The sequence below is a fragment of the Lepidochelys kempii genome, chromosome 20 (genome assembly GCF_965140265.1).
Source record: "Lepidochelys kempii isolate rLepKem1 chromosome 20, rLepKem1.hap2, whole genome shotgun sequence".
Taxonomy (NCBI): Eukaryota; Metazoa; Chordata; order Testudines; family Cheloniidae; genus Lepidochelys; species Lepidochelys kempii.
Genome location: NC_133275.1, coordinates 21,391,826 through 21,418,817, shown reverse-complemented (window position 1 = coordinate 21,418,817; position 26,992 = coordinate 21,391,826). Strand labels below are relative to the sequence as shown.

The 26,992-nt window shown below is 63.1% G+C and overlaps 1 protein-coding gene across 2 annotated transcripts in view; it reads right to left on the bottom strand.

Moving 5' to 3' along the window:
* PKN1 (protein kinase N1) overlaps window positions 1-26,992 on the bottom strand; it is a 50,809-nt gene that overhangs the window by 9,091 nt on the left and 14,726 nt on the right. Inside the window, exons 1-10 of one of the 2 annotated variants that reach the window (XM_073319359.1) lie at window positions 16,659-16,794; window positions 14,007-14,304; window positions 8,379-8,524; window positions 7,658-7,787; window positions 6,385-6,530; window positions 3,442-3,655; window positions 2,961-3,161; window positions 1,957-2,066; window positions 966-1,109; window positions 333-408 (exon numbers count right to left, since the gene is read on the bottom strand). In XM_073319359.1, the coding sequence (XP_073175460.1) occupies window positions 333-408; window positions 966-1,109; window positions 1,957-2,066; window positions 2,961-3,161; window positions 3,442-3,655; window positions 6,385-6,530; window positions 7,658-7,787; window positions 8,379-8,524; window positions 14,007-14,304; window positions 16,659-16,703 (1,510 nt within the window). In that variant the 5' untranslated portion in view covers window positions 16,704-16,794. Of the gene's footprint in view, window positions 1-332; window positions 409-965; window positions 1,110-1,956; window positions 2,067-2,960; window positions 3,162-3,441; window positions 3,656-6,384; window positions 6,531-7,657; window positions 7,788-8,378; window positions 8,525-14,006; window positions 14,305-16,658; window positions 16,795-26,992 lie in introns of those variants that run through there. The other variant, XM_073319358.1, reaches the window with a different exon arrangement.

Genomic DNA, 26,992 nt, shown 5'->3' with positions numbered 1-26,992 from the left:
AGCCCGTCCCCACAAGGAGGAATGGGGATATGGGGCAGCATCAGCCCTCAAGGGGTGGAGGGGGCTATGGGGCAGCATCAGACCCCAAGAGGGGGAAGGAAGATATGGGGCAGAGCCCAGCATAAGCCCCCAAGGAAGGGGGAGGGGCATAGGGGGCAGAGCTGCCCCCACAGGGAGGAATGGGGATATGGGGCAGAGTCAGCTCCCAAGCAGGGAGGGGGGAGACAGGCTGGCACCTGGTGCCCACCCATATCTCTGGGCTGGGGGTTTACGCAGAAGCCTCCTTGGGGTGCTGGGCCCTGCATTTGGGTCGTGCCCCCCCCAGACGGCACCTTGCTGCTTGGAGAAAATCTTCTTCTGCCTCTGGAGCTTGGGGATGCGCTCAATGACAGGGTCGAAGAAGGTCACCTGGGGTGGCAAGAGACCGGGATGAGGGGCTGGGCCCGGGCAGAGATGGGGGGCCCAGGACAGGGTGAGGTCAGTGCAACCTCCCCTTGAGATACTACTCTGCTCACGGGGCAATGGGGAAGCTCCCACCCCACAATGCAGTGGGGCCAGCACTGGTCCCGCCCCAGCGAGCCCATGGGGTGACTAGCTGAGTATGGAGGAGTCCAGGGGCCCAGGGGCTCCCCCCGGCCAGTGAATTTACCTTGGTGAGTGTTGGGAAGGGGACATGGCCAGTTCCCCTCGCCCCGGGGTCTGTTCCCTGCTCCCCCCTCCTCCCTCGCAGCGGCCTGCTCCCTGCTTCACCCTCCTCCTCCCAGGGACCTGCAACCCCCTTTCCACTCCTCCCCGCCAGGGGCCTGCTCCCCTTCCACCATCCCGGGACTGCTCCCCACTCCTTCCCCTCAGGGGCCTGCTCCCTGCTCTCCCCCTCCTCCCCCACAGGGCCTGCTCCCCACTCTGTCCTCCCATGGCTTGCTCCCCATCCCTGTTATCCTGATCCCGCCTGCCGCGGGCACCACCTCAGCCAGCAGGGTGCCCTGGGGCTCCAGGTCCAGGTGGATCTCATGGCGTTGGTTATCCAGGAAATCTTCCAGCTTGAGATGCTTCAAGGCACAAAGGCTGCGGTAATCCCGCCAGTACACTGAGATCTCCAACTCCCGCGCCTTGGGGGGCAGAGTCAGGAGTGAGAGAGACCCCAGCCAGGGCTATGGGGCAGCTGGGGGTGGGGGGCAAGGCAGTGCGGAAGCCCCATCCACCACCTGGTAGCTCCAGCCACAATCCCCCAAAGGAGCTGGATATTTGGGCTAAAATGTTGGAGCCATTATTAGGTTCCAGTGTAAACAGTTTCCCACTGACATGGGGCCACTTTAACCCTTTCCAGTAGCTTTTTCAGCTGTGGCTCAGCTGAGTTTTGGGACCGGGGTGGGGAGTGATTACAACTCAGTTAGAGCTGGAGTGCAGATGGGAGCTGGCTGTGCACCGCTAAACACTTTGGGCTGGGTAAGGCCCAGTCCACACTACAAAGTGCGACAATGTTGGAAGCAGAATCAGGGCTGGGCCATGTTGGAACCAGGTGCCCTAACCCGGTTAGGAGCACAGAGTCCAGGGGGAACAGGGCAGCTGAGCACTGGAAGCTCAGTTCTGTTCACTTACCAGGACTGGATCGGCAGTGCGGGCAATGCAACAACCAGGCTGGAGGAATTGGGGGTCAGGACTCCTGGGTTCTATCCCCAGTGCTGGGAAGGGAGTGGGGTCTAATGAGTAGAGCGGGGGGTGAGGGGGGGCTGAGGGCCAGGACTCCTGGGTTCTATCCCTGGCTCTGGGAGGGAAGTAGCATCTAGTGGTCAGAGCAGGGGGGAGGGGTGCTGGGGGCCAGGACTCCTGGGTTCTATTCCTGGCTCCACCTCCCTCAGAGAGGCTCATCTGAGTCAGGTGCGTGGCTGCCCTTTGACCAGACCCAGCGTCCTGGAGCAGCAGGGCCCGATGTGTGCACGTCCCCCCTACACTCACCCTCTCCAGCTCCAGGGCGAAGGTCTGGTTCCAGGCCTGCTGGCCCACAGGCTTCCAGGCCGTCTGCCCCACCACAGTGTTATCCAGCTTCAGCACGGCGCTCACCTCATCTGCGGGGAGAGGCGCGCGTCACCGTGGGCCACCCCCTATCCGTCCTATCGCTGCCTCCTCGGAGCTGGGCCCTGCCAGCTGAGCATTTGGGAAGCTCCCAGCACATAGTGGGTACCACTGTAAATGCTATTATACCAGTAGCAACCAGGGGGTGCTGTTACACAGCCCGATGCTCTTTGCGTGCGAGTGAGTGTTCAGCCTCGGGAGACACGCTACGTGTTGCTGGTGGCACTGTCGTGCCCACGCTTCGCAGGGGAGCTGCTGCACGCGGCAGGGGAATTTGGACCCAGCTTGGGTCTCTCCAGCGAGAGTCAGTGCTTGGGACAGAGTCGCTTTCTGGGCATCAAGAGTCGGTGCAAGGCTGAGGTCCTGGGTTGCCCTGCATGCTACTGTGCCCACTTCTGCCCCAGGACTGGGGCAGCGACAATAAATTAGTTCTGTTGAGGGACTCCCCAGACTCTGTGTCATGATTTCTCCCCCAAGGGGAAACCACCCTGCTTTGCGCTGCGGGGAGTGTGCCCGGGTGATGCCAACGCCCCCCGAATGCCTGTCAGCTGACAACTCCTTACAACCACCATCCGCCCCCATCAACAACCATCCTCCGCCTCCAAGAGTCTAATCCATCTCCCCCTCCCTTGCCCCACACAGCACCCCCGATCCTCTCCCTCAACCCCTCTGCAGCACCCCCCCATCCCCTCCCACATACCTCTGATCCCCCTCCCCTGCAGCACAACTCCCTCCCTCGCTCCTCTCCCACTCTGCAGCAACCCGACGGGATCCCCGCCCCCATCCCCACCTGCATCCCTCCAATCCCCTCACCCAATCCCCCCCGGCAGCACGGCGCCCCACCCCCGGGTGTTCCCAGCCAGGGGCTGGGTGCCCAGCTCACTCACTGCTGAAGTCATCGGATTTGAGGACGGTCCGGCCACTCAGGCTGCCGCTGCGGCTGTAGAGCCCCCGCCCGCTGCGGTTCATGAAGTAGGGGCGCACCTCGCCGGGGTTGTTGCAGGGCAGCGAGACCGTAGCACCACGGGTCCGGCCAGGCACCGACTCCAGCAGCCCGCTGCAGCCCAGCAGCTGCACCTCCAGCATCCCTGGGGGGTTGGGGGGGGGGCGGGGTTAGAGCAGTGGGCTGGGCGCCAGGACTCCTGGGTTCTATTCCCAGCCCTGGGAGGGGAGTGGGGGCTAGTGGTTAGAGCGGAGAGCAGCTGGGCGCCAGGACTCCTGGGTTCTATTCCAGCTCTCTCACTGACTTGCTGTTCCCTGGGGGGTATCCAGGGACTGGTCTCTGTGGGCGCTAGGGGGTGCTTCCCCAGGGGGCCGGTACCTTGGTGTTTGCCCCAGTGGGACTGTTGCCAGCGGGCCCCGGGGTACCTGTGAGGGGCGAGGGCTTGCAGAGTGTGCTGTACTGGTTGTGCTGGTAGGGGGTGCTGTTGCGGGCGCTGAAGGCGGACGAGGAGGCCATGATCAGCTCCTCCTTGACGATGCAGCCCTTGGGGTGCTCCTCGGGCAGCTCCCCCACGCGCCGCTCCAGCGCCAGACGCAGCAGGTCCAGCTTCTGGCTCGACTCGGTCAGCTTCGCCTGGGCCTGCAAGGGGCACAGCGTGGGCATGGCCCCCGAGACCCCCCCCGTGCCCCCACATGCACTGACCCTGCCCCCCATGGCCCTCCATGTACCCTGGCCCTGCGCCCACAGATAAACCCCAGCCCTGTGCACCAAACCACCCCCGATACCCCCTGCTCTCCCCGACAGCCACCTCTGAATGCTGCCCTGGGACCCCTCTCCTCCTCGATGGCCTGTGGAGGGGGGGGTTGGGGGGGCAGTACCTCAGCGATGGTTTTGGGGGGGGGGAGTTAACGAGGGGCCGGGGGGAGGTCAAGGGGGGGTTGGGGGGCAGTACCTCAGCGATGGCCTTGCAGGGGGGTTAACGAGAGGCTAGGGGGGCAGTACTTTAGCCATGGCCTTGAGGGGGGTGGGGGGCTTAACGAGAGGCCGGGGGGGGCAGTACCTCAGTTATGGCCTTGCGGAGGGGGGGTTAACGAGAGGCCGGGGGGGGCAGTACCTCAGCCATGGCCTTGCGGGGGGTGGGGGGGTTAACGAGAGGCTGGGGGGGAGCAATACCTCAGCCACGGCCTTGCAGGGGGGGGTTAACGGGAGGCTGGGGGGGCAATACCTCAGCCATGGCCTTGCGGGGGGGTTAACGAGAGTCCGGGGGGGGCAGTACCTCAGCCATGGCCTTGCGGGAGGGTGGGGGGGGGTTAACGGGAGGCCGGGGGGGCAATACCTCAGCCATAGCCTTGCGGGGGGGCAGGGGGGGTTAACGAGAGTCCGGGGGGGGCAGTACCTCAGTCATGGCCTTGCGGGAGGGGGTTAACGAGAGGCCGGGGGGGGCAGTACCTCAGTCATGGCCTTGCGGGAGGGGGTTAACGAGAGGCCGGGGGGGGCAGTACCTCAGCCATGGCCTTGAGGGGGGGTTAACGAGAGGCCGGGGGGGGGCAGTACCTCAGCCATGGCCTTGCGGGGGGTGGGGGGGTTAACGAGAGGCTGGGGGGGAGCAATACCTCAGTCATGGCCTTGCGGGAGGGGGTTAACGAGAGGCCGGGGGGGGCAGTACCTCAGCCATGGCCTTGAGGGGGGGTTAACGAGAGGCCGGGGGGGGGGCAGTACCTCAGCCATGGCCTTGCGGGGGGTGGGGGGGTTAACGAGAGGCCGGGGGGGCAATACCTCAGCCATGGCCTTGCGGGGGGCGGGGGGGTTAACGAGAGGCCGGGGGGGGCAGTACCTCAGCCATGGCCTTGAGGCGGGTGGGGGGGGTTAACGAGAGGCCGGGGGGGGCAGTACCTCAGCCATGGCCTTGCGGGGGGCGGGGGGGGTTAACGAGAGGCCGGGGGGGGGCAGTACCTCAGCCATGGCCTTGAGGGGGGTGGGGGGGTTAACGAGAGGCCGGGGGGGCAGTACCTCAGCCTTGGCCTTGAGGGGGGGGTTAACGAGAGGCCGGGGGGGGCAGTACCTCAGCCATGGCCTTGAGGCGGGTGGGGGGGGTTAACGAGAGGCCGGGGGGGGCAGTACCTCAGCCATGGCCTTGCGGGGGGCGGGGGGGTTAACGAGAGGCCGGGGGGGGGCAGTACCTCAGCCATGGCCTTGCGGGGGGCGGGGGGGGTTAACGAGAGGCCGGGGGGGGGCAGTACCTCAGCCATGGCCTTGCGGGGGGCGGGGGGGGTTAACGAGAGGCCGGGGGGGGCAGTACCTCAGCCATGGCCTTGCGGGGGGTGGGGGGGTTAACGAGAGGCCGGGGGGGGCAGTACCTCAGCCATGGCCTTGAGGCGGGTGGGGGGGGGTTAACGAGAGGCCGGGGGGGGCAGTACCTCAGCCATGGCCTTGAGGCGGGTGGGGGGGGGGTTAACGAGAGGCCGGGGGGGGGCAGTACCTCAGCCATGGCCTTGAGGCGGGTGGGGGGGGGGTTAACGAGAGGCCGGGGGGGGCAGTACCTCAGCCATGGCCTTGCGGGGGGCGGGGGGGTTAACGAGAGGCCGGGGGGGGCAGTACCTCAGCCATGGCCTTGCGGGGGGCGGGGGGGGTTAACGAGAGGCCGGGGGGGGGCAGTACCTCAGCCATGGCCTTGCGGGGGGCGGGGGGGTTAACGAGAGGCCGGGGGGGGGCAGTACCTCAGCCATGGCCTTGCGGGGGGCGGGGGGGGTTAACGAGAGGCCGGGGGGGGCAGTACCTCAGCCATGGCCTTGAGGCGGGTGGGGGGGGGTTAACGAGAGGCCGGGGGGGGCAGTACCTCAGCCATGGCCTTGCGGGGGGCGGGGGGGTTAACGAGAGGCCGGGGGGGGGCAGTACCTCAGCCATGGCCTTGCGGGGGGCGGGGGGGTTAACGAGAGGCCGGGGGGGGCAGTACCTCAGCCATGGCCTTGCGGGGGGCGGGGGGGTTAACGAGAGGCCGGGGGGGGGCAGTACCTCAGCCATGGCCTTGCGGGGGGCGGGGGGGGTTAACGAGAGGCCGGGGGGGGGGCAGTACCTCAGCCATGGCCTTGCGGGGGGCGGGGGGGGTTAACGAGAGGCCGGGGGGGGCAGTACCTCAGCCATGGCCTTGAGGCGGGTGGGGGGGGGTTAACGAGAGGCCGGGGGGGGCAGTACCTCAGCCATGGCCTTGCGGGGGGCGGGGGGGTTAACGAGAGGCCGGGGGGGGGCAGTACCTCAGCCATGGCCTTGCGGGGGGCGGGGGGGGTTAACGAGAGGCCGGGGGGGGCAGTACCTCAGCCATGGCCTTGCGGGGGGCGGGGGGGTTAACGAGAGGCCGGGGGGGGCAGTACCTCAGCCATGGCCTTGCGGTCCGGCGTCCGGGCAGAGCCCAGCAGCCGCTGCACGTTCTTGGCCCCCTCGGACACAGCGTGCTCCACGCGGAAATGGTGGCGCAGCTCCTCGATGCGCAGCTCCGTGCAGGTCAGGTCCAGGTTCCCTGCGGGGCGACAGCGCGGGCTCAGACCCGGCTGGGGTGGGGCAGACCCAGAGGCCCTGCCTCTGCGGCCACCGAGCCGGGGGCAGGACTCCTGGGTTCTCTTCAGGCCGCGGAGAGGGAGCTGAGTTTCACGGCCCCACGCCCCACCCCAGAGGGGGCTGCATCTGAGCACTGGGAGAGGGGTCCCTGTATAACCTGCCTCTGGGCCCCACCCCAGAGGTGGCTGCACATCTAGGAGCTGGGGCGCATCCCAGTGTCCTGTCCCACGAACCCCGGCCAATTCCTCTCCATGTGCCTCAGCTCCGCGGGGCTGACCGGTGAGCACCAGGCTAGGAAAGGGGGGGGGGGAAGCTCTGGAGAGAAGGGAAGGCCTCCCCAGGTTGCCTCCTTCCCCCCCACCCTGCGTAGCACGAGAGCACCCCCTCCCACGCTGTGCCTGTCCCATGGGCCTGGCTGTAGCCAAAGCTGCCAGGATTCCCTCCCGCTGAGCAGCGTTGTCGGGAGTGGGGGGGGCCTGCAGGCCTGCGGTGCTGGTCCAGCTAGTGTGTGGAGGGACCTGGGCCCAGCCCAGCTCTGGGTACAAGCAGCAGCGGGGGGGCTGCCAGGATGACGGGTGCTTGGATCAGTAAAATGCCCGGGCGCAGAGCTGCCAGGAGAGGGGCGTTGGCAGAACCGGCTGGGATTTGGTGCAGGGAGAGGGATTGAGCCAGTGTTATGTGGGGTGTGGAGGGGAGCCCAGCTGGGCTACCTGGGTGCTGGGGGAACCCTGCCCAGGGGGACCCACTGTTGGGGGGATCCCTGCCCCCCACCCTGTGGCTGGGCCATGGGACACCAGGGGGGCGGCTTTGCTGGATAAACACGTCCCAAGTTGACATGGCTCCAGGATCTGCCCGCCAGGCCCCACCCCTGGACCCTTGGGAGAGCAGCCCCACAGCGGTGTTGTGAGCAGGGCCGTGGGGGGCAGAGGATTGTGGGTGTTCGGACAGGGTGAGTATCTACAGCAGGAGCTTACGGACACTGCCCCGGCTCCCCCACCCTGCCGTCCACTCCTTGCCCCTCCTTGTCTACCTCCCCGCACTGCCCCGTGGCTCCCCTCCTATTTCCCCTCCCCCCACTGCCCCTCTCACCTTGCCCATCCTCGCCGTCGGGCGGCACCGCGTCGGCCTGCGCGGCTCTGCGGATCTGCATGCGGATGATGTTGATCTTGGTCTTGCTGTCTTGCAACATCTGCTGGGCCGTCTGCAGCAGCTTCCGGTCCTGGGGGGCAGACAGGAGGGTTGAGGGGGGGCTGCTGAGCCCAGAGCTGTCTGGGGAGTGCCCTCCCACCCCCACACCCCCATGAGTCCAACCCCCATATCAAGGGCGGCTTCCTGTCCCAACTACGTCTCCCCCTTCCATGCCTGTTTTTCTGGGCTGGAGGCCTCTCTGGGCATTTGGTCCCAGAGCCTCCAGGGCAGGGGAAGGGGGATCTGGGGGGCGGGGAGTGAAGGGGGCAGGCAGAGGTGGAGGAGGGTGTGGGGGGCGGGGAGCAGTTGGAGAGGCAAAGGGAGTGGGGCAAGTGGGGGGTGGGAGTTGGGGGGGCGGGGGGGCTGGGATGGAGGAGGAGCTTTGGGGGTGGAGAGGCAGGGGGGAGGGAGGAAGCGGGGGGAGGAGGTGGATTGGGGGGGCCAGGTGCGGAAAGGCAGGGGGAGGGGAGAAGTTGGGAGACAGGGACAGCGGGGTGAGGGGGTTGTGGTGGAGAGATGGGGGCAATGGAGGTTGGGGGGCAGGGTGGGGGTTGGGGGTAGAGGCTGGGCAGGGTGGAATAGGAGACAGGTGGGGGAGGGGGCAGGGGGCGGGACCCCTCACCTTGGTGGAGCCATTGGCGTACATCTGGATCATGTTCTCTGCTCCCTGCTTCACCTTCAGCTCAATGTTCAGCTGCTTCTCCAGCCCGGCCAGGCGGTGCTTGTTGGCGGCCGAGCGGCTCAGGCTGTTGGGCGACTGGGGGGCATCTGCAAGCGGGGACGGGGAAGGGTCAGCAGTGCCCGGCAGGGGGTGGCCCTGCCCCTCCAGCACCCAGGAGCCCAGGGCGGGGCTAGCAGGGGTGCTACGGGTCAGGAGTGAGGGGCACTGGCAAAGCCAAGGTGCCTAATCCCTGCTTGGGGGGTGGGGGTCATGCCCCCTGGATGGGGGGGGGCTGGGTGAGGAGGGGGAAGGGCACTCTCACCGGCTTGCCCCCATCTCTGCCCTCCCACACCTGCCCCATTCCCAGGTTCACATGGGTTAACAAGAGCATCTATCCCGGCCCACCCCCAAACGGGGTCCGCACCCTGGGAGAAGGACAAAGTCATCGCGTGACGGCTTTCTCTGGACTCCACAGCTCTGCCGGTGCCCCGAAACCCTGACTGGCAGCTCCCGGTTACCCCAGCCCTGGGCTCCCCACACATAGGCTATCTGTGGGATCTGGTGTGGGGAGGGAAGCCCCAGTATCTGGCTCTTGTGGGAGAGTTGCTGGGAGCTGAGACAGGAGGTTTCTCTCCTTCACTTGGCTCAATGCACCTAAACATCTCATTGAGCAGAGAGGGTCAAATACCCCTTGTGCAAGGGCTGACCCCTGCCACACCCCACTCCACCCCAGAGGCGGCTGCATTGTTGCGCCAGGCAGGGAGTCATAGAATCACAGAAATGTCAGGCTTGAAGGGCCCTCGAGAGGTCACCTAGTCCAGCCCCCTGCACTGAGGCAGGGCCAAGTAACCCCAGCCCGTCCCTGGGTTGGTCCAACCTGTTCTTACAAACCGCCAATAATGGGGACACCACAACTGGCCTTGGTCGCCTGTTCCAGAGTTGAACTCCCCTTGGAGTTAGAAAGTTTTGCCTAATATCCAACCGAAATCTCCCTTGCTGCAGATTAAGCCCATTGCTGGAGACATGGAAAAACACTGATCCCCATCCTCTTTGTAACAGCCCTTAGCGTATTTGAAGACTGTTCTCAGGTCCCCCTCAGTCGTTTTTCTCACACAAACATGTCCAGGTTTGAACCTTTCCTCTCAGATCCGGTTTGCTAAACCTCTGATCATGTTTGTGGCTCTCCTCTGGCCTCTCTCCAACCTGTCCACATCTTCCCTAAAGCTCGGCGCCCAGAACTGGACACGGGACTCCAGCTGAGGCCTCCCCAGTGCCGAGCAGAGTGGGGCAGTCACCTCCCGTGTCTTACGTACGACACTCCTGTTAATCCTACACCCCAGAATGAGATCAGCCGTTTTCACAGCCGTCTCGCACTGTTGACTCATATTCGATCTGTGCTCCGCTAGAACCCCAGCTCCTTTCCAGCACTACGACTGCCTTGCCAGGTATTCCCCGTTTTCTGGTTGTGCAGTTGATTTTTCCTTCCTGAGTGAAGTACTTTGCACTTGTCTTTACCTCATTTCATCTTGTTGATTTCAGGCCAATTCTCCAGTGTGTCACGGTTGCTTTGAATTACAATCCTGGCCTCCACAATGCGAGCAGCCCTTCCCAGTCTGCTGTCAGCCGCAAGCTTTATCAGCACACTCTGCACTCCATTACTGAATTCATTAATGAGAATATTGACTAGAGCCGGGCCCAGGACCGACCCCTGCGGGACCTGCTCGACATGCCCTCCCAGGCTGACTGCGAACCATTGAGAGCTGCTCTTTGAGTAGGGTATTTCAATCAGCTAGGCACCCACCTCATAGTATTTTTATCTAGACCACATTTCCCTCGTTTGTGTATGAGAATGTCATGAATGTGACAAAAGCCTCACTAAAATCAAACCATATCATATCTGCTGCTTCCCCCTATCCACTTGGCCAGTAACCCTGACAGAGAAGGAAAATTATGCTGGTTTGATAAATCCATGCTGATTATTCCTCTTCCCCCTACTGAGCTCGAACTGCTTACAAACTGACTGGTTAATAATTTGTTCCAGTGTCTTTCCAGCTATCCAACTCAGGCTGTTCAGGTTCTCTGTTCCCCTTTTAAAAGACGGGTACACACTCTGTATGATTATATGAAAATATGCTAATGAGTAGGAATATAATGTAAATGGGATATGCTTCATGCAAAAGGTCTCTTGTGAGGTATCATTACAAAGCTTACAATCTACCAAGTGTGGGCATCCTATTTGTATAAATGTATCACTCTTGTATCTGAAACTAGAAATATGAACTATAACTCTAAGGGCCTATTGTAATTATGCAAAGTGTGGACCATTAACGGTGGTTGATGGCTCCCATCAGCCAGGACAATTGACTGTGGATGGCTCTGTTTGCAGGCAGGCCTTCCTGTGAGTCAGGCCGGGAGGAATGAAGGCGTGGCGTTTCACAGGAAATGTGACCATGTCACCTGGTACTGGAATCCATCTTAAACCAGGTGCTTTTCCAGTTGGGGGGGCACCCAGAGAGACAAAGGATTCCCGCCTTGTGCCAAAACCATGTAAGTGGGTGGAACGGAACAAAGGGGGTGGCCATCATGAGGAGCCACCTGAGCTGGAACAAGAGCTGTACCAGGGGAAAGGATTGTCCCCAGACTAGGAAGGTGTCCAGCCTGTGAAAGAAACTTATTGAAACATCTCTAAGGGTGAGATTTTACCAGTAGTCAGGTGTATTACTGTATTAGGTTTAGATTTGCATGTTTTATTTTATTTTACTTGGTAATTCACTTTGTTCTGTCTGTTACTACTTGGAACCACTTAAATCCTATATTCTGTATTTAATAAAATCACTTTTTACTTATTAATTAACCCAGAGTATGTATTAATACTTGCGGGGGGCAAACAGCTGGGCATATGTCTCTATCAGTGCTATAGAGGGCGAACAATTTATGAGTAAAATGGATTTATTTGGGGTTTGGACTCCATTGGGAGTTGGGCATCTGAGTGCTGAAGACAGGAACACTTCTGTAAGCTGCTTTCAGTTAAGCCCACAGCTGTTAGGGGACACGGTTCAGACCTGGGTCTGGGTTTGCAGCAGGCTAGCGGGTCTGGCTCAAACCAGGCAGGGCACTGAAATCCTAAGCTGCCAGGGCAGGAAAGCAGGGGCAGAAGTAGTCTTGACACATCAGGTGGCAGCTCCCAAGGGGGTTTCTGTGATCCAACCCGTCACACTATGTTTGCCCTTCTCCCTCCTCTGGGACCTCACCCGCCCTCCAGGAGTTCTCAGAGATAATTGCTAATGGCAGTGTGATTGCGTCTGCTAGTTCCTTAAATAGGACGAATTGCATTGGGCCCTGCCGACTTGAATACACCTAACTTATCGAAATATTCTTTAACCTGATCATTCCCTAGATTGGCTTGTGTTCCTTCCCCCGGTTGTTAATATTAATCGTGCTGAGTATCTGCTCTCCATTAACCATTAACCTGAAGACTGAAGCAAAACAGGCTTTAAACGCCTTTCTTGAGGCCATTGGTTGTTTGCTCTCCTTCCCCGCTAAACAGAGGACCTGCGCTTTCCTTCCTCCTTCTCTTGCTCTGAATGGATTTAAAGGATCTCTTCTTACTGCTGTTTACGTCCCTTGCTAGGTGTAACTCATTTTGCACCTTAGCCTCCCTGACGTGGTCCCTACAAGCTTGTGCTGTTCTTTTGTTCTCCTCCTGAGCAATCTGTCCCTGGTTCCATTTCTCCTTTTTGAGTCTCAAGTCATTAGAGAGTCCCTGACGGAGCCATCCTGGCCTCTCCCTATTCCGTCTCTCTTGCCGTCACCTCGGGATGGTTTGCAATTGTGCCTTTAGCACTGGCTGTTTGACAAACTGCTCGTCTCCTTCATCCTGGAGATTTTCTCCTGGTTGCCATTATCCTGCTGCTCTCTTTCCTCAGAGTCCTGAAATCGGTCATTTCCCAATCGCTTCCACCCAAATCGCCTTCAGATGCAAACCCAGTTTGGTCAGAATCCCGGGCTGCCCACCCTCCACTCCTCCGTCACTCCTCTGCTTCGTGGAACAAACAGCCGGTTACCAGCACATCCCAAGAGTTGACTGGAAATTCTGGGCTTTGCAAGGTGACGTCCCCATTCCGACCAGGGCGTGTGTTTGGATAGTTCTGTTATTCCTTCGAGAAATGCCTCTGCCCCCTGGTTGGGTGGTTTAAAGGAGACCCCCACAGGACAGCGCCCCCCCCACACACACACACTTTTACCTTTACCCAGAAACTCTCAACTGGTCTGACTGCCGCCTCCTGCTGGCCCTCACAGCTAGCCAATGTATTGTTGTATAATGCACCAGCTTCCTTTCCCCCCCGCCTGGCCTTCCCGAACAAGCTCTGCCCCTGTCCCCTTGTCCCAGTCACAAGACTTATCCCGCCCCGTCTCTCTGAGGCTGATTAAGTCATAATGAAGCAGATGGACTTTCTCGGGATGGGGGGGGGGGGCACTCGGGGCTGCTGGGCTGGGAGGGGCTGTGGCAGGCGCCAGATCATTTGTTTTTCTAGCTCAGTAGAGGAAGCAGCCATGTCGCTTCCTGCCTCGGACCCTCCAGCTCGCGCCGCGATTCGCTGCTGGGGCAGGTGGCATCTGGCAGCTTCCTGTTTTGAAATCCCAGTCGTTGGTACAGCCCTGGCACCGCACAGGGGCCTGGCGCTCAGGGAGCTCAGGTCAGACACCGAGGGGGGTCAATTCCCAGCTGGATGGGGAGGAGGGAGCTAGTGAAAATGCTCCGGGGGAGGGGGGGAGCTGTGGCTGTGACCCACAGGGTCTGCACTGCCCCCTAACCCTCCTTGGGGCCTTCTCAGCAATGCAGCCTGGATCCCCATGGCAGAGCAGTTCTATGGGCCCATCTACCCCGGTATCCCGTCTCTGACGGTGGAGGCTGCCAGCTACCCTAGAGGCAGGCAAATCCCCACGGGGATGGGGGAATCCACTCCCAGGGCCGAGCCCTCCTGCCCCCGACAGCTGGAGAGCTGTACAAAGACCTGTCCCACCCCAGAGGTGGCTGCATCTTGGCACAAGTGCTAATACAATGACACCACACCACCTGGTGGGGGTGGGGGCTCTCTGACAATCCTGCAGGTGTCCCGAGGCCTCCATTCCAGCCCCAGACACCCGACAAACCCCCCAGCCTGTTTGAATCCTGCCGAACTCTTGGCCTCACCGAGACCTAGCGGTGGGCAGTTCTGCCGGCCAGTGCTGCTTGGAGATGGAGACTCCCCTGGGTTCTGTTCAGCATTTGCTGCCTCGTGGTTCCCTTCCCTGCTTCTTGCGTCACATCTCAGGATGAAGAGTAGTGCCCAGCCCCCTGATGAACCCCGGCCACTACTGGGGGTCTGCCTGTCCCAGCCCCTTGCACCTGCCCCCTCTCCAGGACAGATAGCCCTGAGCTAGCAGCATCCCAAGCCCTCCTAGCACTCAGCCGCACGGCTGAGCCCCCGGCATTGACCCCTGCTCCTTGCCCCCCCCCCCCGTGTCCTCCAGCAATGACCCCTGCTCCCTGCCCCCCGGTGACCCCTGCATGACTCCCAGCGCCCTGCCATGCCCCTGCCCCCTGACCTCCGCTCTCCTCAGGCTCCTTGACCATGATGTGGGCGTCCAGGTGCTGCAGCCGGCAGTGCAGCTGGTGCAGTTTGCGGTCGGAGCCGCGCAGCAGGCTCTCCACGCTGGCCAGGTTACGGCGGTCGGTGGTGGCCCGGCGCAGGTTCTCCGCCCCCTCCTTGATCTTCAGCTCCTTGCGGATCTCGCGCCGGATCCGGTCCTTCTCCTCGTCCAGGCGCTGCTGGACGCTGCTGGCTGCCAGGTCGGGGCTGGGATCGAGCGCCAGCTGCTCCAGGACCGACCAGCTCTGCTCGCCCTGCGGGGGAGAGCGCGGGTGAGGGGCTTGCAGCGCCCGGCCCTGCCCCACCTCCATGGCTGCCCCCCGACAGCCCCCTTCCTGCTGCCCACCACCAGAACTGCCCCCCGACAGTCCCCCAACCCCTGACAGCCCCTTCCCTGGGCCTCCACCTCCACGGCTGCCCCCCGACAGCCCCCTTCCTGCTGCCCACCACCAGAACTGCCCCCGACAGTCCCCCAACCCCTGACAGCCCTATTCCCTGGGCCTCCACCTCCACGGCTGCCCCCCGACAGCCCCTCCCTGCCGCTCACCTCCACGGCTAACCCCCAACAGATCCCCCGCCCTGACAGCCCCCTTCCTGCTGCCCACCACCAGAACTGCCCCCCGACAGTCCCCCAACCCCTGACAGCCCCTTCCCTGGGCCTCCACCTCCACGGCTGCCCCCCGACAGCCCCCTTCCTGCTGCCCACCACCAGAACTGCCCCCGACAGTCCCCCACCCCCTGACAGCCCCTTCCCTGGGCCTCCACCTCCACGGCTGCCCCCCGACAGCCCCTCCCTGCCGCTCACCTCCACGGCTAACCCCCAACAGATCCCCCGCCCTGACAGCCCCCTCCCTGCCGCCCACCTCCACGGCTGCCCCCCGACAGCCCTCTCCCTGCCCCCCACCTCCACAACTGCCCCCCGACAGTCCCCCAACCCCTGACAGCCCCTTCCCTGGGCCTCCACCTCCACGGCTGCCCCCCGACAGCCCCTCCCTGCCGCTCATCTCCACGGCTACCCCCCAACAGATCCCCCGCCCTGACAACCCCCTCCCTGCCGCCCACCTCCACGGCTGCCCCCCGACAGCCCTCTCCCTGCCCCCCACCTCCACAACTGCCCCCCGACAGTCCCCCACCCCCTGACAGCCTCTTCCCTGGGCCCCCACCTCCACGGCTGCCCCCCGACAGCCCCCTCCCTGCCCCCCACCTCCACAACTACACCCTGACAGCCCCCTCCCTGCTGCCCACCTCCACAGCTACTCCCCGACAGACCCCCAGCCCCTGACAGCCCCCTCCCTGCCGCCCACCTCCACGACTGCACTCTGACAGACCCCAAGCCCCTGACCGCCCCCTCCCTGCCGCCCACCTCCACGACTGCCCCCCGACAGTCCCCCACCCCCTGGCAGCCCCTTCCCTGGGCCCCCACCTCCATGACTGCACCCCAATAGCCCTCTCCCTGCTGCCCACCTCCACGACTGCACCCCCAACAGCCCCCCACCTGGCCCCCCCACCTCCACAACTGCTCCAACTTCCTCCCACCCACCTCCACTGCTGCCCCCCAACAACCGCCTCCCTACTTCCCACTTCTACGGCTTCTCTGCAACAGCCTCTATGCCGACAGCCCCCTCCCTGCCACCTGCCTCCACGAATGCCCCCAACCCCTGACAGCCCCCTACCCGCCCCCCACCTGCCCCTCTAGACTCCTGCATGTGCTGGCCCAACAGCCCCTCAATTCCCCCTGTGCTCACGGCCTCCCCCGCCCCATCCCAGCCCTCTGTACCGAGCTCAGTCGGGGTCTGGGCAGCGCCTGGCACTACCGGGGACCTGATCTCCGTTGGGGTCTGGGTAGTGCCCGGCACAATGACCAGGGAGCAGGGGTGATCCTAGTTGGGGCCTGTAGGCCCTACTATAATATGGACAATACCAGCTCATCTCTGGGCACAGAGACAGCTGGGCGAGGGTCTCTGGGGAGGGGTCAGGCGGGGGGGTCCTCTGGAAATCTGTGTCCAGGATGCTCCCAGACAGCCCAGCCGGCTCCCGGCCCCACTGCCAGGGCGCTGGCGGCTGGTTTTCCCATTGCCAGTGGGATTTCCACCCCTCCGCGCCCCCTGGGCACTCAGTAATCAGCCCTGGCACTGCAGCCCCCCACCCCCTGGAACGTGGCAGAGCCGAGGGGAGAGGCTCCTTTGTTAACAACGCACCACCCCGGAGCCGCCATGGCCTCTCGGGGGAGCAGTGGGGGGGGGGGCGGCTGGCTAGAAGATGGCGGCGTGGGGGCCTAGATGGGGGCGGAACCCCGTCCCTTCCTCCCGCGGCCGATTGCAGGCAGCTGGCGCAGTAGCAGCAGCGATGGCCGGGAAGGAAATGCACCGTGCCCCCTGCATGGTGCCACCCAAGTACCAGCCCCACCCTGGTTCCCATCCCCCACCAGGCCCACACCGTGCCCTGCCTTGCAGAGCCATATTTTATTTTATGGGGTGGCGGTTGGCTGATTCCCCTCCCCTCAGGGGGCCCCCCACAGCCCCTTTGCCACCCTCCCCGTCTCCATTGTGCCAGGGCAGCGGGACAGGGGCAATTCATGCCCCCCTGGGGCTCCCATCCTGCTGGGTACCTCCAGATCGTGCTCAGAGCAGGAGTCTGACTCGGAGAACGACATCCTGGCCCTGGGGGGGATCCAGGCCAGGACCCCCGTCCGTCCTTGGGTCCGTGTGCTGGGCCACACCCGCCCTCCTGCCGCTCGGAATCTATCACTCCCCCCTCCCCCCGTCACAAAACCACTTCCCCTTCCCGCATCTCAGCACTGCCTCCAGCCACCCCGAGCACCGCGGGATCCGGCCCCCCCCAGGCCTGGGCCCAAAGGGGTAACGGGGGAGGGGGAGACTCCCACAGGTGCAGCCCCCCAAAGCCAGGCTCGGAGCTTGAGGCTGACCCCCAAATGCCCCCAGGGAGAACCCCACTGAGCTCTCGCCCCCAGGGACCAAACGGCCCAACCCCACGCCCCTCCAGAAGCTCCCCGGACTATGCCTTGAGTGGCTGCAAACTGCACCCCCCAGGCAATGCTCCCCCGAACATGCTGTCCCCAACTCTGCACATGGGGGCCCTTGACACTGGCCAAGCTCCCCCTAGAAACACCCCGAGGCAGAGCCCTCTGGGTCCCAAAACTGGGATGATCATCCAGGGATCCCAGCTAAACAGCCCCCGTGTCCCACCCCAGAGGTGGCTGCATCTCAACACCGAGTGAGGGATCCCTGTATAGACAGCCCCATGTCCCACCCCAGGGGCAGCTGGGGGGGTGCACTCTCCCTTCACCCTGATTAACTCTGTACTAGAGACCCACTAGCCCTGCACAGGCCCCGGGCAGCCAGCTTCCTCCTGTCCACCGACTCAGAGCGGGGATGGGACCCAGAGCATGGGGGCGGGGGGGGGGGCAGCTCCTTTCCCTTTTCTGGCCCTCTGCGAGCAGCTGTCGAGGTGGCTGCTCCCCACGTGCCCCCCGAGCCGTTGAACAGGCGTGGGGGGGGGTCAGATTGGGTAACTCGGCAGATCAGTGCAGCCAGGCTAGGCCTGGTGCCCACCCCAGCTGGCCGCACCTTGCTGCACAAGAGCCCGGCTGCCCTGTCCCCACCCCGGAGCTACAGATGGGCCCCAGTGCGACACAGGCTCAGCACTGGGCAGGAACACAGGACACCTGGGTTCCATCCCCGGCTCTGCTGGGTGACTTGAACCCCTCCCCCCTCATTCCCTGCAGCACAGCGCCCCCTAGTGCCACCCCCTATTGAGCTGCCCACCCCACCCCCTGCAGCGCATTGCCCCCTAGTGCCATGCTGGGGCACTCCCTATTGAGCACCCCACCCCACAGCACCCCCTAGTGCCACATGGGGACATTGGGGCCAGCACAGACTGGAAGGCGAGAAAGCATCCCCTGCTGAACCCCCCACCCTGCAGCGCCCCCTCGTGTCACAGGGGGGCCAACAGACTCGCCTGGAGAGAGCCTCTCCCTAACCATTGGTTTGAGGTCTCCCATCCAGCGCCGGACCCAGGCCAAAGCTGCTTAGCCAAGGCCAGGCCAGGTCCCGGCACACGGCCCAAACAGCTGCAGCAGGCCCTGTTACTGCGGAGACTCAGCACCAGTCAAGTGGGGGCGGGGGCCCTTCTGGCCCGGGGACTGGCCCCAGTTGCAACCCCCTGGTGCCGCCGCCCCCACACACTAGCTGACAAAGCCGGGGTCTGCCCCGAAGGCAAGGGGCCAGCTGCACGGGTGCAAACAGCAGCTCTTCCTCTCTGCACCCGGGGCCTGCATGGCGGGGGGTGGGGGGGTCACCATGTGAGACGAATCCCAGCACAGATCAGGCTGCAGTGAGTCACAGGAAGAGGCTGGAGTCTCTCTCAAATCCCGGCAGCTCCTGGAAAGGCCAGCAGGCCCGGGGCCAGCAGCCTGTACCGGGGCCAGCCCCTGGCTGTCAGGGGTGAGCGGGAGCAAGAGGCCACCCCCCTCTGCGCTGCTCCATCACTGGGCAAGGGGAAGGGGATGGAACTCCCTGGGAACGGCACCCGAGTGTCCCAGGGCGCTGGCTGGGCAGCTCCACCCAGCGCTGGCATGTGGCCAGATCACAGGGTCAGTGCCTCGTCAGGAGATCTCCGGCTGCAGGAAACGAGAGCGGCTGACTCACTCGAGCTCCCCGGCAGGCGGTGCTGGCTTGGTGCAGAGCTAGGGGGTGCTGTCCTGCAGGGAGCAGGGGGGCTCAGCAGGGGGCGCTCTCCCCTGCAGTCAATGCTAGCTCCAGAGCAGCGCTAGGGGGCGCTGTGCTGCAGGGAGCAGGGTGGGGGTCTCAGCAAGAGCGCTCTTCCCTCACAGTCAGTGCTGACCCCAATGCCATGCTAGGGGGGAAATACATCCCTCAGCTTGCAGCAGGGAATCCCCCAGCCCCGGGTCCTGCTTGGCTGCTGTAGTAACCTCCCTCCCCCTCGCTGGGCTTGGCCAGGGAATGGGGAGCCAAGCCCCCAAGATGAGAGCTCGCTCTGGGAGTTCAGGCTACGATCTCCGGGACGGACAGAGGCCGGCTCAGCCCGTGACCAGAGTGACGCAGCCCTTTAAAAGGAGTGAAAAAACGAGCTACTGGCTAGGAGGACCCGTCCCTGTCCTTGGCTAGCTGGATCCCCGGCCCCATGCCCGGAGCTGCTGGCAGGAAACCCGGCAGCCTGGTGATCTGGTTCCCTTCAGCAGACACCTCGTCCTTCGAGGAGCCCACCCAGCGCATCTTCTCCAGCCATCAGCTGCCCAATGCACCTTCCACCCTAACTCCCCCCATCGGCCCCTGGTCTGCCAGTCACAGCACTGGGGGGTTTCCCGAGGGAGCTGCGAGGCCGAGGGTCGGGAACATCCAGAGTGATTCTACAATAGCAGCCAACATGGAGCTGACAGCACCGCCTGGCTCGGATTCAAAAGGAGGGATAACTCAGTGGGGAGAGGGATAACTCAGTGGTTTGAGCACTGGCCTGCTAAACCCAGGGTTATGACTTCAATCCTTGAGGGGGCCATTTAGGGATCTGGGGCAAAAATTGGGGATTGGTCCTCCTTTGAGCAGGGGGTTGGACTAGATGATCTCCTGAGGTCCCTTCCAATCCTGATATTCCATGATTCTAATTGCTCCTGAGAAGCAGGGAACTCAGTAGGGATGGCCCCGGGTTCCAGTCCCGGCTCTGCCGCTGGGTGACCTGGGGCAAGTCACTGCCTCTCCGTGCCTCAGTTTCCCCATCAGCACAATGGTGAGAATGATACAGACCTTGCTTCCTGCCAGCAGATAACTGGCTCACATCTGGGCAGTGCTAACACACTGGGGAAGGGTTAAGTGTTGTCACCCCCTCCGCTGAGCTGCAGCAGGGGGCCGGGCCCTACAGGGAGGTTTCCTCTTGGGGGAGGAATCGATGGTGCAGTGCCTGGGGAGTCCCTCAGTTCAACTAGTTTATTGTCCCTGCCCCAGTCCTGGGGCAGAGGTGGGCACAACAGCATGCAGGGCAACCCTGGATCTCAGCCCTGCACCCACGTCTGGTGCCCAGGGAGTGACTCTGCCCCAAGCACTGGCTCTCACTAGGGAGACCCAGGCTGGGAGCAAACTCCCTTGCTGCTTGCAGCAGCTCCCCTACGAAGCGTGGGCAGGTCAATGCCACCAGCAGCAAGTCTACAGAGACTGAACACTCGCTCGCACACGAAGAGTATGTCAGGCTGTGTAACAGCGCCCCCTGGTGATGCCGGCATAACCATGCTCCAATTGCAAACCCTCACCCATATCCACAGACCCTGCTCACGCCCAGCAGCCATCAACGGGGTGACCCGTTTGCTATTTCAGATTTTAGAGCCTGCCCCACCAATGTGACATCTTGACCCCATGGCTCCTTTCCCCACCCCCGCTGGCGCCTTTAACGTTATTTAAAGAAACAGTACAGCTAATCTGGCTTCACACCCAGCATCCTGGCTTGCCCAGCTCACACCAGAACTGGCTTCTCCAAAGCCCACAAGCACCCAGTGCCCTGCTTACTCTGGAGCTCGACCCCCAGCCGGTGCCCACCCGCCCTGGCTGCGCTGCTGCCCACGTCACTGGGCCTCTCGCTGCTGAGGATCCAGCCTGGAAACTGCACTTGGAAGGCCCCAGCCGGACACGCCAAGTGTCACGAAGTGTGCGGGAGTCCGGGCCCTGCACCCCTCTTCCTGGGATTCACCGTGACTCTCAGCCAGCCAGTAAAACAGAAGGTTTATTGGACAATAGGAACACAGTCCAAAACAGAGCTTGTGGGTACAACCAGGACCCCTCAGTCAAGTCCTTCTGGGGGGCAGGGAGCTTAGACCCCAGCCCTGGGGTTCCCTGCGTTCCACCATCCAGTCCCAAACTGAAACCAAACCCTGCCACCCCCCCCAGCTGGCTCTCTCCTGCAGCCTTTGTCCAGTTTCCCGGGCAGAGGTGTTACCTCCCCCTTCCCTGTCCTGGCTCAGGGGACAGGCTCTCAGGTCTCCCATCCCCCAATGAAACTCCCCTGCCACAGTCCCAGGTCAACACTCCCCGTCCCTGCTGCGTCACACCAAGCACCAAGCCCAGACCCCTGCAGGGACACCCCACTGGTCAACCTTCCCTCGGCAGCTGCGGCTCCAGGGGGATTGTCAGGGCTGGGATCTGGGTTTGAACCCCCGTCCTCCCCCCAATCTCCCGGGGGTGGGGGGCAGCTGTCCCCTGCCCGCATGGTTCCTGCCCCCTCCTTTGCAGCAGCTGCTGCTGCCAGGAGACCCAGCTAGATGGGCCCCTGGCTCAGCAGGACCGGGGTCCCCCACACAGTTAGGGACGTGCCTGCCCCCAAGGCAGTAGCTGTTACTGTCTTACAGGCCACGAGGGCTGAGACGGGGGAATGGAGAAAATGTGCTGAAAGGCCAGGGCTGAGGTGCTGGAGTGAGGGCGCAGGACTCCTGGGTTCTATCCCCGGCTCAGGGAGGGGAGGGGGGGTCTAGTGGGTTGGCGGGGAGCGGTTAGGAACCAGGACTCCTGGGTTCTATCCCCGGCTCAGGGAAGGGAGGGGGGTCTAGTGGGTTGGTGGGGAGCGGTTAGGAACCAGGACTCCTGGGTTCTATCCCCGGCGAGGGGAGGGGAGGGGAGGGGAGGGGGGTCTAGTGGGTTGGCAGGAAGTGGTTAGGAATCAGGACTCCTGGGTTCTATCCACTGCTGGGTGACCACAGGCAAATGCCCTTGCAGCTCTGTGCCTCAGTTTCCTTTTCCACCTTTGGTCTATTCACTCTGAGTTCTCCAGGGCAGGGCCTGCCTCTCCTTGGGTCCGGGCAGCACCTGGCACAATGGGGCCCTGGTTTCAGCTGGGGCATCTAGGTGCTATCATAATACACCTAATAACACGGCCCTGGTTTACCAGGCTGAGCGGAGCAGAAAGCAGCCAACTGGCCATCTGTCAAGCACAGCATTTCCCACCCTGGGATCCCAAGCGGCTTTGGCTGCTGCCCCAGAGCCCCATGTCTCCCTCCAATGCTACCCCTGCAGCCCCGTGGCCTGTGCTGGAGGCTCCCACTCCAGCTACTTTCACCCCCCTGCCCTCGGCTCACACGCAGGGCGACGGCTCCCAAATCGCTCTGTCCTGGGCACGGGTTCCCACAGCCCTTTACAGCCCTCGACTGAGCTCCACAAGCACCCCTGGGGTTGGGCTTTATGATCTCCGCACTTACTGGGGGAGGAAGCTGAGGCACAGAGAAATTGGCCTGAAGTTGTACTGGGAACCAGGGACACAGCAGGGAACGGAACCCAAGAGTCCTGATTCCCCGCTCCCTCCTGCTCTAACCACTAGACCCCACTCCCCTCCCAGAGCTGGGGATGGATGGAACCCAGGTGTTCTGGCTCCCCCCACAGGGCCACCACGAAAAAAGTTAAAGCCCAGTAAGACCTGTAATGCGGGTTGGTGCCCTAAGCGAGCAGAGCAGGATCTAGGGTCATTACAGAGCTCCCTTCACCATGGCATCTGGGCTCCTCACTGTATTTATCCTCACACTCCCTGTGGGCCAGGATGGGGCTCTTATCCCCATTGTACAGAGGGGGAAACTGAAGCACAGACTGACTGAGGGACATGTCGGAGGTCACTCCAGGAGTCTGTAGCAGAGCCAGGACTTGAACCCAGGTCTCCTGGGTCTCTTGTGCTCTCACGACTGGGCCACCCTTCCTCTCATTCAGTCCCCCCATTTCCCCCAGCTCTGGCAGCACCCAGTGAGTGGTGGCATGCAGCAGCGGGGTGTGGGCTGCCCAGTGCTATCACTGACCCCAGTGCCCGTTGGTTGGGCCATGCCAGGCAGAGCGGGCCCGGAGTGCCTTGCGCCCATGAGACCTGCCCGGCACTGAAGTCAACAGGTGCCCGTTTCCAGCCAGAGTGCATGGGGCCGTGTCTGTAATTCACCCCCTCCCGGGCCCATAGTCCCGGTGCACTTGGTCTCGCTGACAGGGGGTTACTGGCCCCTGGCCGCTGCTGGGCCAATCCCCTGGACTCCCGCTCCCATCGCACCGCCCCCAGTTCCCCCGTCAGCGTCTCCAGACAGCTGAGCCTCGAGCAGCACAAAGCAGCCATTCACCCTCCTGGCCGCCGGCACCACGGGGCTCAGAGCCAGAGCCCCGATGGCGCGGGGGCGGGTGGGGGCGCTGCCCTGGCAGAGAGGAGAGGCGGGGGCGGGGGCGGGAAGGCGACTCCCCGAGCTGAGAGAGCCGGCACTTGGCAAGCTTGGAGGGGAAATTCATCTGAATTAGTGCTGCTGGGAAAATAGATCCTGGGCACTGCACAGGCCCCTCCCCTCCCCCCAGACTGAGATCAGGGCCCCTGTCGTGACAGGCACTGCACAGACCCCTCCCCCCCCATTCTGGGATTAGGGCCCCCCGTCGTGCCAGGCACTGCACAGACCCCTCCTCCCTACACTGAGATCAGGGCCCCCATTGTGCCGGGTGCTGCAGACTCCTCCCCTCCCCTGACCTGACCGACAAGGGGGCTCCTGTCACACTGGATGCTACAGGGGCCCCTCCCTCGTAGATCATAGAATATCCGGGTTGGAAGGGACCTCAGGAGGTCATCTAGTCCAACCCCCTGCTCAAAGGGGAACCAATCCCCAGTTTCTGCCCCAAATCCCCTAAATGGCCCCCTCAAGGATTGAACTCACAACCCTGGGTTTAGCGGGCCAATGCTCAAACCACTGAGCTATCCCTTCCCCCACACCCAGTAACAGATTCAGGCTCTGGGCTGCCACCCCCAGCTCCAGAGAGCTGCAGACTCAGCTGGGGGACGGCAAGATCTGAATGCCTCCCAGCTCCACGGCTGGCCTGGGCGACCTGCCCCAGCTCGGCAGGGTCCTGGCCTGATCTAGGGGGTCTACAGCATGCCTGCTCTGAGGGCCCCGCTGTGGCACAAGGCAGCCGGGGTATGGCTTGGGGCTCTGCAAGGGACCCGTGGCCCATCACGGCCCCACATGGGGGCACTCCAGCATCCGCCACCCCTCCTCCCCCAGAACCTCTGAGAGCCAGAAAACGAGTTCTAGAAATCGCAGCCCCGTTCAATGGGGTTGCGCCCCCCCGCCCCACCTGCCACCAAACTGAACCGGAGCAGGGGTTAGACTGGCCCGAACATGGCTCTGCAGAGCCCCACGAGGGCTGGGCTGGGGTCAGTCCAGGATCCCCCCAAGTGGGTCCGTGCAGGAGGCTGACGGAGCCGCAGCTGGGCCAGTGCGTCCAGCAGCCCCACGGATTCACTGCAGCAGGGCCAGCGCACTGGGATTTGACCCTTTAGGGCACCTAGCCCAGCCTCGGGAGACATCACTGTGATTTCTCCTTCCAGGTGCCTCCTGGGGCACCGAGCTCAGCCCTCCTCCCCCAGCCAGCCTGGCAGAAACCTCCCCGCCTCGCTCTGCTGCCCCCGTTGCTCAGGCCAGGCAGCTCCAGACCCTCCCTCCCTAGCAGGCAGGAACCTCCCAATTTCCAGCCCAAATCTGTCCCTGGCCTGTTTATCCCCGGTTGTTCCTGGGCCAACGTTGTCCTTCGGCTTCACTAGTTGCCTCACCAGGTGTCACCCCCCCACCTCTCTGCCCGGCGTATTTCTAGGGCACAAGCAGATCCCTGCTCAGCCAGCATGCCAGCCCACTCCGTCCTCTCCTCCACTCAGATCGGCTCCCCGCAGCCTTTCTCGGCAGCCCACCGGCCCCCAGCTGCAGGTCGCCTTTAACAGGAGTCCCCGGGGTGGGCAGCAGCTTCCTTCCCAGGGCCCAGCCCTGGCACTGGCTCGTGGGGGATTTGGGACGTGATTTAAAGAGCCAGCGTGCAGAGTCTCATGGTGTTGTGGCAGAGCGTGCGGAGGGCCCCTTGACAGAACAGGGGCAGTCTTCACCAGTGCAAAGGGAATTCACAAGTCCCAGTGTGGCCTAGTGGTCAGATCGCTGCCCCGGGACTCAGTTTCTGGCCTGGCCACTGGGTGACCTTGGACAAGTCGCCCCCCTGTGCCTCGATTTCAAATGATGCTTTGGAAAGTGCTCTGAGCTCTACAGACCAGCCGAGCTGGAGAGTATCATCCTTTGTATGATTATTGCCAGCGTGCACTGGTGCAAATGAACCACCCCCCCGGGGGCAGAGAGACTGATCTGCTAGTGCGACCCACAAGCCCGTTCCTGTGACGCCCCCGCCCCGATGCAAGCGGGCGAGGCTGAGAGGTCTTGGGAGGGGGTTTAGTACCAGACTCTCTCAGAGTCCAGGCCAGATGGGAGAGACGGGATCTCGGCTAGGGACCCCCCTGGCATGTGCCCGGGGCTGGTCGGGAGTTTGGGGGAATCGGGAGCGCTGGGAGCAAGTGGGGGGCAGCACTGGCATGGACGACAGCTGCAGCAACCCCGGCTCCCCTCTGCCAAAGGCTGGAGCTACCATGTGACAAGGCAACAGCTGTTCCGGGAGACCGGGAGCAGGCTGGCGGGAGCAGGCTGGCCACGCTCGAGAAAGGAGGGGCTGGCGGGTCAAGGCCGGGGAATCTGGGTTCGATTCCCGGCTCCGCGTGGCCACGTGACGCAGGAACCAGGGCAAAGGAGCCTGCCTTTGTCTACGAGGACTGGACCCTCTTTGAGGTAGAGACTGTCTCTGATGCAGGGTCCCTGCAGCTCCCGGCCTGGGGGGAGTGGGGATGGGGGTAGCGGTCTCAGTAACATCTCGGTGGCAGCATAATATAAATAAAAGCACTGACTGGCTGAAGCGTGAAGGGAGACTGACTTCTTTCTCCTCCTCCAAGGGAGTGAGGGGGGGTGCATGGAGTGGGGTGCTAAGAGGGGTCGTAGCCCCCCCCCCCACAGAGATCCACAAGGCACTGGAGCCTGCAGGGCTAAGAGACCCTCTCCCCAACCCAGGATCCATCACGTCCCCGCTCCGGGAACGCTCGCCCAGCCAGCCGGTCCCCAGCTCCAGCACCCTCTCCCCCACCCATCACCCCCTCGCATAAGCCAGTCCTGGGAGCCGCAGGCATCCTGCCCGCTGCCCTCCCTCAATCACCAGCGCCGGCCAAGGCTAACCTGATCATTTCTCAAGGCCCTTTTCATTAAGGGGCTGCTGCCAAGACAGAAATCGAGTCAGCGCAAGGGCCGAGAAGCTCTGGGAGAGGTAGGGGCCGTGTATGTATGTGTGTGGGGCGGGGCGGGTCCCCCCCTCCCTACAGGCTGGAATGGATCCATGGGAATCCAGACTCCAGCAGGGGGAGGCCTGGGGCTCCAAGGCTGAAATAACTGACTCCAGGGTCTTGGCTGGGTGTGTGTCGTCCCCCCGCCAAGTTCTGGGGACCTGTCTGGGTCTCCCTGCCTCAGGAAAGGGTCAACTAGGGCATGCAGGTCTGTCTGAGGCATCGCCCTGGCCCTCAGCCCCAGAGCATACGGGTGCCTCACAACCTGTGATGTTTATCCTCCGACGCCCCCCCGAGGCAGGGCTTTTATCCCCCTTGTACAGATGGGGGAAACTGAGGCACAGAGCAGCTGGCTCACCCAAGGAGTTTGTGGCAGAGGCACTTGAACCCAGATCTCCCATATCCCAGGGTAGTGCCTGAATCATTGGGCCAATGTCTCCATAGGAGGGGATTGCCCCTGATCCATTGTAAATCAAATTGGTCCCCCCACCGCATGGTGATGCGCTGACCCTGGTTTCCCCTCTCTCTTCCAGGCTCACCTGGGCCAGCGGGGTCTCATTGGGGGGGAGAGGAGGGGTCTTTGCAGTGCCCAGCGCGACGGGAGCCCCAATCTCAGACTGCGGGGGAGGAGAGGGGTCTGTGCAGCGCCTGGCACGAGGGGGCCCTTGATCTCACTCTGGGAGGGAGGGGAGGGGAGAGGTCTGTGCAGCATCCATCACCACGGGAGCCCCCATCTCACTCTGGGGGGGAGGGGCCTGTGCAGGGGAGGGGTCTGTGCAG